At 49.2% G+C, this 13,468-nt stretch overlaps 1 protein-coding gene across 1 annotated transcript in view; it reads left to right on the top strand.

Annotated features, from left to right (window-relative positions):
• Nucleotides 1-12,175, top strand: part of LOC140915839 (flavin-containing monooxygenase 5-like) — a 28,910-nt gene extending 16,735 nt beyond the window's left edge. Inside the window, exons 5-8 of the mRNA XM_073356297.1 lie at nucleotides 8,133-8,332; nucleotides 9,487-9,839; nucleotides 10,482-10,554; nucleotides 11,812-12,175. Coding sequence (XP_073212398.1) covers nucleotides 8,133-8,332; nucleotides 9,487-9,839; nucleotides 10,482-10,554; nucleotides 11,812-12,175 — 990 coding nt within the window. The remainder of the gene's footprint in view (nucleotides 1-8,132; nucleotides 8,333-9,486; nucleotides 9,840-10,481; nucleotides 10,555-11,811) is intronic.
• Nucleotides 12,176-13,468: the final 1,293 nt, after the last annotated feature.

Below are 13,468 nucleotides of genomic sequence, written 5' to 3'. Positions count from 1 at the left end.
CAAAAGCTTTGCTAAAGTCAAGAAACAATACATCCACTGCTTTCCCTTCATCCACAGAACCAGTAATCTCATCATAGAAGGCGATTAGATTAGTCAGGCATGACCTTCCTTTGGTGAATCCATGCTGACTGTTCCTGATCACTTCCCTCTCATGTAAGTGCTTCAGGATTGATTCTTTGAGGACCTGCTCCATGGTTTTTCCAGGGACTGAGGTGAGGCTGACTGGCCTGTAGTTCCCAGGATCCTCCTTCTTCCCTTTTTTAAAGATTGGTACTACATTAGCCTTTTTCCAGTCATCCGGGACTTCCCCCGTTCGCCACGAGTTTTCAAAGATAATGGCCAATGGCTCTGCAATCACAGCCGCCAATTCCTTTAGCACTCTCGGATGCAACTCGTCCGGCCCCATGGACTTGCCCCATGGATTTCTGTTACCAATCTGCCTGAGGTGTCACGTGATCAGGCTGAGGCTGCAAGATCATTTGGGGAGGAGATGACAGAACACACCAAGTGTCTAAGTTATAAAGCTTTACTTAATAAAATAATAAAACAGCAGAGAGTGATGGGTGCTCCCCACATCACTCAGAGGAAGGAAGAAAGCGTTAGTGCCCCTAGCCCTAACCCACTTTCATACTCACACACGCCCTACCCGAGGCTGGCCAGGCCTGGGTGTAATGTCAGAAGAAGAGGGAGAAGGGTGGATGGGAGTTCTGTCCTGTGCACACAGGTCTTCCAGGGTCCACTGTTGATCTCTGATTGGCCTCAGCTCCTGGGAGGGTTTTTAAGTCCCTGGGGTCTTTTGGAGGCATCTCCTTTCGGGACCTTTGTTTTTCAAGCTGTATGTACCAGTCCAAACCAGCCTTTCATGGCTTCTTCAGATTTCCCAAAACACTCCGGCTTTAGGGACACTACTTTGGTTGTTTACCCCCCGCGTTGGCCTTCACTGTCTCGCTGGGTTTTAAAGCCCCTGCAGGTTTGTGCAGCTGAATCTCTCTTTCTCACGGGTGGTTGGGGATGAAATCCAGGCCCCCACCTTTCTTGGCGGTGGCCCAGCATCAATCAGCCTTGGGAGCCAGTGTCTTATCTTCAGACCTGTAGCGTCGAGTTAACCCATTCCTTTCTCCCTGCTTCGGCCTGCAACCTGCTAAAGAATCTTTCACTCCACACTCACCCATTTAATCCTTCCCTGAAATGCTTGGTAATGCTTGCAACAGTGTTAGCAACATACAGTGCTGATTAGCGTCTCCCAGGGGACCCCCTGAGGGAGGGGGCCATTGGGGTGTGACAGTCTGACCTCCTTTACAACACAGGCCAGAGAATTTCCCCAACTGCTTAGAACAGATCTTTCAGAGAAACATCCACTCTTGATTTAAAAGTTGTCAGGGATGGAGAATCCACCACAACCAGAGGTGAAAGTATGCCGGTACGGCATACTGGCAAGAGCCAGTGCACCATACTGGGGCAGCCTGGCTTCCCCAGGGGGCAATTTAAAGGGCCTGGGGCTCCCAGCAGTGGCTGGAGCCCCAGGCCCTTTAAATTGCCTCCAGAGCCCCGCTGCTGGAGCCCTGGGGTAGCGGTGGTGGGGCTCCAGAGGTTATTTAAAGGGCCCGGGGCTTCCCTCCTTCTACCGCCCCAGCCCTTTAAATAGCTGCCGAAACCCCGCCACTGCTACCCCAGGGCACCGGGGGCTATTTAAAGAGCCAGGGCAGTAGAAGCAGGGGAGCCGCAGGCCCTTTAAATAGCCCCCAGAGCCCTGGGGTAGTGGGGGCTCCAGGGGCTATTTAAAGGGTGGGGGCTCCAGCTGCCTCTGCTGCCCCAGTCCTTTAAATAGCTGCTGGAGCTCTGCTGCTTCCCCAGGGCACCAGCAGCTATTTAAAGGACCAGGGCAGTAGAAGCAGGGGAGCCCCGGGCTGCTGCTGCTGCTAACCCGGTGCAGGATAGGGGGCCACTTACCTTACAGGGTGGGCTGGCTCTGACCCTCTCAGCCCTGCCCCTTCCACCGTAGGCCCCACCCCTTCTGGGGGCCAGAGCTGGCCCCAGAGTACCGGAAAGTCACTTGACTTACTTTCACCCCTGACCACAACCCTTGGTATGTTCCAGGGGTTAATTACTCTCACCATTAAAAAATTTTCATCTTATTTCCAGTCTGAATTTGTCTAGCTTCAACTTCCAGTCATTGGATTGTATTATATCTTTCTCTGCTAGATCGAAGAACCCATTAATAAATATTTGTTCTCCATGTAGATATTTATAGACTGTAATCAAGTCACCCCTTAATCTTCTCTTTGATAGACTCAAAAAGCGCAATCGATTTAATTTATCACTGTAAGGCAAGTTTTCTAACCCTTTAATCATTCTCATGGCTCTTAGAATCTTAGAATATTAGGGTTGGAAGAGACCTCAGGAGGTCATCTTGTCCAATCCCCTGCTCAAAGCAGGACCAACACCAACTAAATCATCCCAGCCAGGGCTTTGTCAAGCCGGGCCTTAAAAACCTCCAAGGATGGAGATTCCACCACCTCCCTAGGTAACCCATTCCAGTGCTTCACCACCCTCTTATGAAACAGTGTTTCTTAATATCCAACCTAGACCTCCCCCACTGCAACTTGAGACCATTGCTCCTTGTTCTTCTCTGAACCCTCTCCAATTTATCAACCTCCTTCCTGAATTGTGGGCACCAGAACTACATGTAGGATTCTGGGAAGGGTTCGATCAGTGCCAAATATAAAGATAAAATAACCTTTCTACTCCTACTCAAGATTCCCATTTAAGCATCCCAGAATCTCATTAGCTCTTTTGGCCACAGTGTCGCATGGGAGTTCATGTTCAGCTGTTTAACCACCACAACGCCCAAATCTTTTTCAGAGTCACTGTTTCCCTGGATAGAGTCCCCCACCCTGTAAGTATGGCCTACATTCCTTGTTCCTATATTTATACATTTACATTCAGCTGTATTAAACTCATATTGTTTGCTTGCATCCAATTTACCAAGTGATCCAGATTGCTTTGTATCAGTGACCTGTCCTCTTCATTATTTGCCACTTCCCCAATTTTTGTGTCATCTTCAAACTTTATCAGTGATGATTTTAGGTTTCCTTCCACGTCATTAATAAAAATGTTAAATAGCATAAGGCCAAGAACTGATCTCTGTGGGACCCTACTGGAAACACACCCGTTCAATGACGATTTACCATTTACTGTTACAGTTACTATCAGATAGCCAGTTTTTAATCCCTTTAATGTGTGCCATGTTAATTTTATATCCTATTTTTTTAATCAAAATGCCATGCAGTGCCAAGTCAAACACCTCATAGAAGTCTAAGTATATTATGTCAACCCTATTACCTTTATCAAGCAAACTTGTAATCCCATCAAAATAAGATATCAAGTTAGTTTGACAGGATCTGTTTTCCATACACCCATGTTGATTTGCATTAATTACATTACCCTCCTCCAATTCTTTAATAATGGAGTCCCATGTCAGCCTATAATTATCCAGGTCATCCCGTTTACCCTTTCTAAAAATTGGCATAACATTAGCTTTCTTCCAGTCTTTGGGAACTTGCCCAGTCCTGCAAGACTTATTTAAAATCAACATTACTGGACCAGTGAGCTCCTCAGCTAGCTCTTTTAAAACTCTTAGATGCAAGTTATCTGGACCTGCTGATTTAAAAATGTCTAACTCTCATGGCTTTTGTTTAACATCTTCCATATATACTAGTTGAATGGAAAGAATGTTATAATCACCATATAATGAGACTATATCATCTGAAGAAGAAGAGCTATTCTTAAGTACTGTAATGGAAGAGGCTGAAAACTCAAAAGATTGGCTAATTTAAATGTGCACAAATGGCACTTATATGTAAGACTGAGTTTGTCACTGAGGTCACGGATTCCGTGACTTTCTGGGACCTCCATGACTTCTGCAGTGGCTGGCCCGGGGGCCTCCTGAGCAGCTCGGGCAACCCCTGGGCCGGCCACACTGGCCGCTATTGGGGAAGTTTTGGGCCACCACACCTCTCTCCCCCAGCAGCAACAGGAGTTTGGGTGTAGGAGGGGGCTCAGGGCTGGTGGTTGGGGCAAGGGCTCTGGACGGCACTTACCTTCGGGCGGGGGGCCTCCCCAGAAGCAGCAACATCCCACTCCCTCAGGTCCTAGGCGGAAGCATGGCCAGGCAGCTCTGCACACTGCCTCCACCTGTAAGCACTGCCGCTGCAGTTCCTATTGGCCACGGTTCCTGACCCCAACCCCGAGCCCCACTGCATGGGGACCCCTACCCTGCTGCATCTGTCATCTATTTGCATAAATCCAAAGTAAAAAGCAAGGACTCTTCAAGGACTGTATTTAGTGAGTACTTTGCAGGCAAAGTGTACTAATGTAACAAATCAGTGCAAAAACCATAATGGGTTTCGTGTTTATAATAGGTATCTAGCTACCAGTTCTCTAAGTTTGTTAAAAGTCTGCTTTTCTGAAGTCCATTGTTCTTATTCCGCTGCTCTGACTCCTTCCTTTCCTTAGAACCATGAAATATATCACTTCATGATCACTTTCACCCAAATTGCCTTTCACCTTCAGATTCTCAATCAATTCCCCCCTGCTGGTCAGAATCAAGTCTAAAATGGTTGCTCCCCCCCCTCCCCCCATTACTTCCTCCACTTTCTGAAACAAAAAGATGTCCCCAACAATGTTCCGTCTAATTTTTTTCATCCATGTGTGGAATGAATTTTGTTATGTGCACCAATATCAAGATGATGTGCACCACCAGTAGAAACAAAAAACCTAGATATAATATATATTTTTAAAAAGTTATCACAGGGATTATTACTGCAGCCAGGACAGGTTTGGCATTTTAGAACTCACTACTAAAAGAACTGAATTTAAACATGAGAGAGAAATAAAATTCTGAAATGCACAGACCAGTCAAAAACTAAAATAACAGCACTTTGAAAGAATAAAATTATAGAGAATATATGTGCATTGCAGGAAGTACCCAGAAGTAACAATAACAACACAAGTATGCGTTGGGAGGTGAGTGTGAAAGAGACAGTGTGTGTGTGACAGAGGCTGTGTGTGTGAGAGAGAGAGAGAAACACAGAGACAGTGTGTGTGTATGCGTGAGACACAGTGTGTGTGTGTGTGTCTGTGAGACACAGTGTGTGTGTGTGCTGGCTGCTGGCAAAGTATATGAGTGACCGTTCACTGTCTCTTTAGGGACACAGGCACTCACCAGCAGGCTTGTTCAGACCGCAGCAGCTGCCAGCAGCTCCCTCCCACTCCTGAGCCCTGTCCCCCTCCCCTGCTCTTCAGAGATGGGGTACTTGGGGGGGAGGGGGACACCCTGACATCAGTGCCCCCCCAACTCTGCACAGCAAGCAAGAGGGTCCCGGAAGCAGCTGGCCAGGGGCTCCAAGGCAGAGGGCAGGAGCAAGGCAGCTGTAGAGCAGCAGTGGGAGGGGCACCTGAACACACATCGCTGGACGTGCGGGTCTCTGCTAATAACGTGCACAGCACTTGATTGACTCTTGGGCAGCCAGATAGCTTAGAGAGAACGTAGGTCCCCAGTACGTTATTGGACACTTTGTGTTTTGCTGTATTACTTTTCCAACAGACATCTGGGAAGTTAAAGTCCCCCATTACTACCAGGTCTTGCGTTTTGGATATTTCTGCTATTTGTTCTAGAAATGCCTCAATCACCTCCCATTCCTAATTTGGTGGTCTAGAGTAGACCCCTACCATGATGTCACCCCTATTTTCCCCCCTTTTATCTTTGCCCAGCGTGTTTCAAATGATCTGCTTCCCACCTCCTTCTGGATCTCAAACAAACTTCCTCCATTTTTCCCCCTACCTATCCTTCCTGAACAACTATCCCCCTCTATACCAACATTCCAGTCATGAGATTTATCCCACCAAGTCTCTGTGAATCTAATTGTCATAACTTAGCTTATGTGCTAATACTTCCAGTTCCTCCTGTTTATTCCCCATACCCCTTGCATATAGACATCTAAGATGTTGAGTAGATTCCTCTTGTTGTTTGGATGACCCTATGGCAGAGGTGGGAAAACTACGGTCCACGGGCCAGATCTGGCCCCTCAGGGCTTTGGATCCGGCCTGCGGGACTGCCCCCCGTGGTGCCGCAGGCCCTGTGCCACTCTCAGAAGCGGCTGGCACCACGTCCCTGGGGCGGGTGGGGCAGAGGGCTCTGTGTGTTGCCCTTGCCTCCAGGCACTGCCCCCTGCAGCTCCCATTATCCGGGAATGGGGAACCGCGGCCAATGGGAGCTTCGGACGAGGTACCTGGAGGCGTGGCAAGGGCAGTACGTGGAGCCCTGTCCCCCGCCACCCCACCAGGGGCCGTGCAGGGTTGTGGTGACAGCCACTTCCCGGAGCGGTGCAGCATGGGGCCGGGGCCAGGGCAGGCAGGCAGGGAGCCTGCCCTGGCCCCGGTGCATGCTGCTGCCACACCGGAGCAGTTTTAGGTAAGCAGCGCCAGGCTGGAGCCCAAACCTGTCCTGCACCCCAACTCCCTGCCCTAAGCCCCCTGCCTGCACCTCGCACCCCTCGTGCACCCCAACCCCCTGCCCTGAGCCCCCTGCCACACCCTGCACCTCTCCTGCGCCCCAACCCCCTGCCCTGAGCCCCCTGCTGCACCCCGCACCTCTGTGCACCCCAACCCCCTGTCCTGAGCTCCCTCCCGCAGTCCACACCCCTGTTCTGAGCCCCCTCCTGCACTCCACACCCCAACCCCCTTCCCTGAGCCCCTTCATACATCCCACATTCCTCCTCTGCCCCAATCCCTTGCCCTGAGCCCGTTCTTGCACACCATACCCCCTCCCATATCCCGCACTCCCTCCTGCACCCCAACCCCTTGCCCCGGCCCTGCATACAATTTCTCCACCCAGATGTGGCCCTCGGCCCAAAAAGTTTGCCCACCCCTACCCTATGGTAACTTTCCATGTCTCTCCCCCAACATCTAGCTCTCTGTTAAGGTGGCCCTCTTCTATGTTTACCTGTGCTTTTGTCACCTGGCCTCTTTGAACCTACTTTAAAGCACTCCTCATTAGGTTGTGTGAGTTGGTGTGTGAAGATGCTCTTCCCCTTCTTGGTCAGGTGGACCCCATCTCTTCCCAGCAGACCTTCTTCCCAGAGCAGCCTTCCAAGGCTGAGGAAGCCAAAGCCCTCCCAACTACACCATCCGGGCAGCCAAGCATTCATCTCCAACGATCAACGGCTGTGCTCGTCAGTAAGAGAGTTCACATGGTTAGGCAGCCAGTGTGGTGAGACCACCTCCCAGCATGTTGACTAGCATTGTCTCATCATTTCCTTCTCCTCCCCTGTCTGTCAGCCTGTCTCCACCTGTTGTTCCTTTGTGGTAGGGAACATCTTTTTAAAAAAATAATTAATACATGTAAATGCCTCATTGCTAATAATAGTACGTTACTACTGAAGCTTGTGACATGGTATAGAAACCCTGCACTAGCATGGAAGGGGTTAAGGAGCTGCTTTGGGCTAGGGTGGCCCTGCTCCATCACACCTGCAAATCGGGCCAGGAAGAGGAGTTAAAAGGAAGGAACTCCACTCAGATGGGGGCCACCCTGGGAAGGGAATAGGCTGAGCTTCTCTGGCCCTGGAGAGAGGGCTGACAGCCTGCAGAGCTGCTGTCCTTGCAGAAGGAGGGTGCAGATCCCTTGAGCTAAAAAGGGGGGGAAAGACTGAGACTTGCACTGGAACCCAGTAACCTCTGACATGGACACTTCAGGGGCTTCTGAAGTCAGAGGCTCATACCCTGGAGGGAGCTGCTTAGAGACTTTCCTTTCCCTTTCTTGTGTTGAACCTAGTTTGCTGACTGATTTGTTGCTTCACCTGGAAGGCTGAGAGGGGAAGAAATAGTCAAGAGACTTCAACCAGAGGGTTAAGCACTGGCCTGCTAGAAAAACATAGTAGGAATATTGGATTTGCGTGTGTGCACTCCCCACATAGCCCTGAAAGGGGGTGCTGCACCATGGACACGGGAATCATAAAGAAACACAGCTAGATGTGAACCATTCGCTCCCATGAGAATGGTTCTCAGCCAAAGAGGCTCTTGGCAAGTAACTCAAAGGCCTGTGGTTTCCAACAGCTCGTTTCTCCCTCTTTCAGGTTTTCCTTAGCACCAAGCGGGGTGCATGGATACTTGGTCGGATTGGAGAAGAAGGGTACCCCCTGGACACAATTTATATCACTCGCTATATGGAATTCCTCATGCGCATTGTGCCTCTATCCCTGCTTAACTACTTTGCAGAAAAGAAACTGAATGCAAAATTCAACCATGCAATCTATGGTTTGCAGCCTGCGCACAGGTGAGCTGGGGAGATCAGGAGACTTTCTCCGGGCTGTGGAGCCAGGAGGGGAAGGATCATGTTCATTGCGCCCACACGGACTCCACAGGAGAGTGGAAAGCTGGGGCCTGTCAAGCACTGGAGAGAGGGGCAGAGCTCCTCTTAGGCAAACCTGCAGCTAGAGTCTCCAGGGCCTGGGTTCAATCCCTTGCTGTGCCAGATTCCCCCAGCCAATCTCTGTCCATCACCTGGGGCCCAGCTCTCATTGCTGCTGCTGCTATACCAAATCTGTCAGCATTTGCCTCACCTGGGGCCTAGCTCTTATTCCCACTGCTACCATCCAGAACATCCCTATCCCTCTGGTTACAAATATCCTTGTGGGATGTAAATGCCAAGGAAGGGGAGGAGTCATTTTGTGTGATATGTGGGAGTAAACAGAATGGTACTGGATGACATCATTAAGGCCATGTCTACACTTACAAGCTTACATTGGCGCAGATGTACTGATACAGCTGTGCTGCTGTAAGATCACTCGTGTAGCCGCATTATCCGGATGGGATACGGCTCTCCCATTGATATAGTAAAACGAGCTCAATGAACAGCAGTAACTATGTCGGCAGGAGACTGCCTCCTGCAGACATGGTGCTGTGCGCATGAGTGCTTATGCTGGCAAGACTTACATTGCTCAGGGTGTTTTTTCACACCCCTGAGCCACAGAAGTTTTGCCAACATAGGTGCTAGTGTAGACATGGCCTAAAGAGATAATTTAAGCTGAATACCTGAAAGAACTTGCAAATGGCAAGCTGTTAGACCAGGGAATTGTTTGTTATTATTTATTCATTGATTTATGGTAGCACCAAGGAGGCCTACTCACAGACCAGGATCCCACGGTGCAAGATGCTGGAGAAACAGAACAAAAAGAGTTTATCAGAGGAAGTGGTGAATGCATAGACTGGACAAAGCAATAGAATTCCTTGCATGGAGCGATCCTGCACGTGCAGCAGGATGGACTGAATAACCTGAAGTGTCCTTCCCACAACTTCCAGTTGCAGTATTAGCACATTCTGTGTGAGAGGAAATAGTTCTCTTTTCTCTGGCAGCCTACTGCCCTGAGGAAGGTCATCTCCTGCCCAAAGAGATCTTCACATTTCTTGTATTTCCCTTGTGCCATTCAGGTTTTTCAGCCAGCACCCAACCTTCAACGACGACCTGCCAAACCGCATTATCTCAGGCAAGGTGCTGGTAAAACCAAACGTCAGGGAGTTCACCGAAACCAGCGCCATCTTTGAAGATGGCACCAGAGAGGAGGACATTGATGTGGTTGTCTTTGCTACGGGATACCGCTTCTCTTTCCCCTTCCTCGGGGATTGTGCCAACGTGGTCAAAAACCAGGTCTCCCTGTATAAATTTGTCTTCCCTCCTCAGCTGGAGAAGCCAACTCTGGCTTTCATTGGCCTCATCCAGGCATTGGGAGCCGTCATGCCCATTGCCGAACTCCAGGGTCGCTGGGCCACACGTGTGTTCAAGGGTACGTGAACAAAAATGCAGGAAATAGTCTAGTGCCTGCTAGACAGAGAAAGCACAGACATTTCCAAGGAAATCCTAAAGCCAGTGCTGTTCAGGTGGACAACCTGCCATCTTGCAACATTTCCACTGCTCTCCCTCTTTCGTCTGCTGTCTTCCTACTGAAAGGTGATCTGGTTATGTTTTTTGCTTCTTTGTGACGCATACAGGCCAGTTTATTTTATTTTGGAAACTTTCTGTGAAAACTGTCACCTCCCCCAAAAAGATCATTTCCAGCTCTGCTCTCTGTGTACTCCTGCACCCTTCCTCTTTTTGTTGGTGCTGGAGTCTGGCTAGCTTTCTCTCTGGCTGCAGTTACTTTGCACTTTTCTCACGCCCTCTCCTTTGCACACCCACTCCCCGCTCCCTACCTTTTGAAGTCCAATGCAGCCTTGATGGGGGCAGGAGGTGTTGCTGAGGGTTCAAGAGCCATTACTCTCTAGGGTTTATTTGGGGACAGGGGAAGAGGGAGGAGGCACAAACAACTCTTTTTTTCCTCTGGGGCTCTTTATCTTTTCTTTGTTCCTCTTATTGCCCAGGAGCTGTTGCCTCTGTGTCTGAGAGCACTTCATGGATCTCCCTTCTGACTTGGGCTTCTCTTTCCTAGGGCTGAACAGATTGCCTTCAGCAAGTGACATGCTGGCTGATATTGCCCAGAAGAGAGAGGAAATGGCAAAACGGTAGGAACTATGACGTGAATCAGTAACAGCTGGGCATGCTGGGAAGGCACCAGGGCAGTCAGCTCTCCACCCACTTCTGCCTATTTCCCTGCTTCACTTTTTGCTTCCCTTTATCCCCATGAGGACCTTTAGCCAACAAACATTGCATTTCATGCACCCATCCTCGAGGTCTCCCGGGGAAGTATGTCCCATCACAAAGAGTGAGTAAGAAGCGGGGTCCTACTGAGCCCCAAACAAGGAAAAATTATCTGTGTGAGTAGGTTTATCCATCTGCCCCAAATATTCTTCCCTCTTTCTTGTTACAGAATTTTATCCCTCACATTCTGCCTTGCTGCCACCACCTATTCCTCTCTCTCTCTCCCTCTTGCATCCCACATTCCCCTGCCTCCCTATAGTTTTCCTATTTGTTGCCCTTTCAGCACAGAGGCAGCTGTCTTCACTTAGGACACTATATGGCTTCCATTGTTCCCAGTGGGATTGGACCTGCTGACCCCCTTTACTGGGAGCAGCCTGTACCTCTTGAGAAATCTGTAAGGGGAATGATGGCCATCTTGACTGAGGGCATTCTTTGGCTTCAGTCACACTGAAAATAACGGGAGAAGGCAGATATATTGAATATATATTGAAAATTGCTCACATCAAACTCTCAATCATGAGGTCATAAAAACCTTTAAACCCCAATTTCCTAAGAATATTACACACCTCATGCTAAAATTGCAAGTGTTGACAACTCTGTGGGTGGCTGGGTGTTAATTTCCAGCCCTTTTACTTTGCTGTTAAGCACTCCTCAGGATTGTGCAGCAACTTAGCTTTTAGGAGGGTTGGCCCTTCAGCTCTACTTAAACACAGAGGGTTGAATAATTTGGGGAAGCTCCAGGTAAAGATTTTAAGTAGAAGGCCGAGTAAGGTCTGAGGCCAAAGTTGCTTTAGAGAATGTATCCAGCTCTTCTAAGGAGAATGAAGTACAACTCATCCCTATCCCACACAGAAGATCAACGTGCCACTTGTGTCCCAATTACGGCCCAAGAGATCTCTGTGCAGGGGTGAATTTCTCTCACAGTCAATGAACAGAAAGCAGCTCTAATCTTTGTAATGAATGGGAGTCATCCAAAGGAGCAAGAGTACATCAGCATCTCCTTCTCCTCACATTTCAGAGAGGGATAGAAGCTCCTTACCCCTCAGGAATGTCATTTCCTGGTCAGTGCAGTTTCCGTTTGACCACACTCCAGAGACACTTGCACTTCTTTCTCATTTCAGGTATGTGAAAAGCCAGCGCTATACCATCCAGGCGTATTATATCCCGTACATGGATGAAGTGGCCTGCCTGGCAGGGGTCAAGCCCAAACTCCTGTCTCTCTTCCTCATGGATCCAAAGCTCGCCATGGAGGTTTTCTTTGGCCCCTGCACCTCATACCAGTATCGCCTGAGAAGGCCAGGGAAGTGGGATGGAGCCAGGGAAGCCATCTTGACCCAGAGAGAACGGATCATTAAACCTCTGAAAACTAGAGTCCTAGATGATTATACAGGTGCCTTGGTGCCTTACTACCTTCAGATTTTTCTCATTGTTGCTTTAGTTGCTGTAACTTTTGCTTATTTTCCTTGGTCCTTTTTTCCCTTCTGACAAGTGTCATTTTTCAAGCTGCGAGTCCAGTTCATGGTTTCCCTTCTTTCCTTTGCATTCATATGGGCAGACTGGACTATGGTGGGCATCTCTGAATCTGTCTTCTGTGTAGGGTAAACTTGCTCTAATGCAAATGCAAAGTCTGCAGTAGGGGTGCACAAGGCCTGTTAAGTCCCATTCAAGCCCTGTTTTGGAACCCCACAACAAGTGATATAATAAGAGGAAATCCCTGACCATTCCCAAAGTCTCCAGTGGCCTGGTTCAGGCAGTGTGACTGGAGATCAAGGGGCAGGCTGGCATCTTGGCTGGCATCTTTGCTGACAGATTCATAGTTGGCTGGTTGGTGTCCATGGTGAATCGAGTCATGGCTGATTCCCAACCTCAAGTGCAGGAGGAGCTTGTGGGCTCTGTTGTCTTCTAGTTCTTATGCTTGCTACAGCTTCTGGGTGCTTAAGCATCCTGGATCAGAGCAGGGCTCCAAGTCAATTTCAAGAGTCTGCCTGAGAGAACCAGAAAATGGCTTCCTCTCCATGTAGCTGAGAAAAACTCCTCCCCCTCAGGTGCTCTCTTGGGTCCCATTGTCCCTCCACAGAGCAACCCACGGCCCAGTCCACCCATCACTGTTGTGTGTGCTCTCCAGCAGGCAGGCAGACTCAGTCGCTATGCTGTGTTTCTCCCTAAAGGAGCTGCATCTACAGTCCCACGCTGGCAGGGGCTACAGGTCACTTTAGGGTGGAATTAGGGACAAGGGTGTCATGGAAGGCAGCAGCCCTCGGGCCCTGGGGGAGCAGGAGGAGCTCTTGGAGCCTGGCCTGAGTTAAGGCTTGGTAAAGACTTGGTGCCTCGCACATGGAAGAGATGGAGCCCTGAGTAGAGGGAAGGGTCTGAGCTCTATAGACCACAGAATCCCTGTCTAGGAAGGACTTTGGCTCAGAGTAGGTTTGTCCCAGCAGCACACAGCTATTCAAGCAAAGCTAAAGCAAAAGTCTTGCTGTTATTGTTATCTGGATCTGTTAAGTGTGTTTAATTTGGTCAGTCTGCTTTTCTGAACACACTTCCATTACTTCAGCCTGACCAAGTAAACCTCTCTGTTTATGTGTGATCCTTGCATGTGCCCTTCCTAGGGAAGCCTATAAAGTGACGGGCTCGAATAATGCTTGTCAGGTGGTGGTCACAGCTACTAACCATATACTTTGTGTGTGATGGATCACGCAACCCTCATTCATGCCTATCTAGGATAAAGGAGGGATGATGAGAGTCTGAGATTTTTTGAGGAAACAAAATGGCTCATTG

This window comes from Lepidochelys kempii, chromosome 8 (assembly GCF_965140265.1).
Source record: "Lepidochelys kempii isolate rLepKem1 chromosome 8, rLepKem1.hap2, whole genome shotgun sequence".
Classification (NCBI taxonomy): Eukaryota; Metazoa; Chordata; order Testudines; family Cheloniidae; genus Lepidochelys; species Lepidochelys kempii.
The sequence above is the reverse complement of the archived record's forward strand: the minus strand, read 5'-3'. Positions and strand labels throughout refer to the sequence as shown.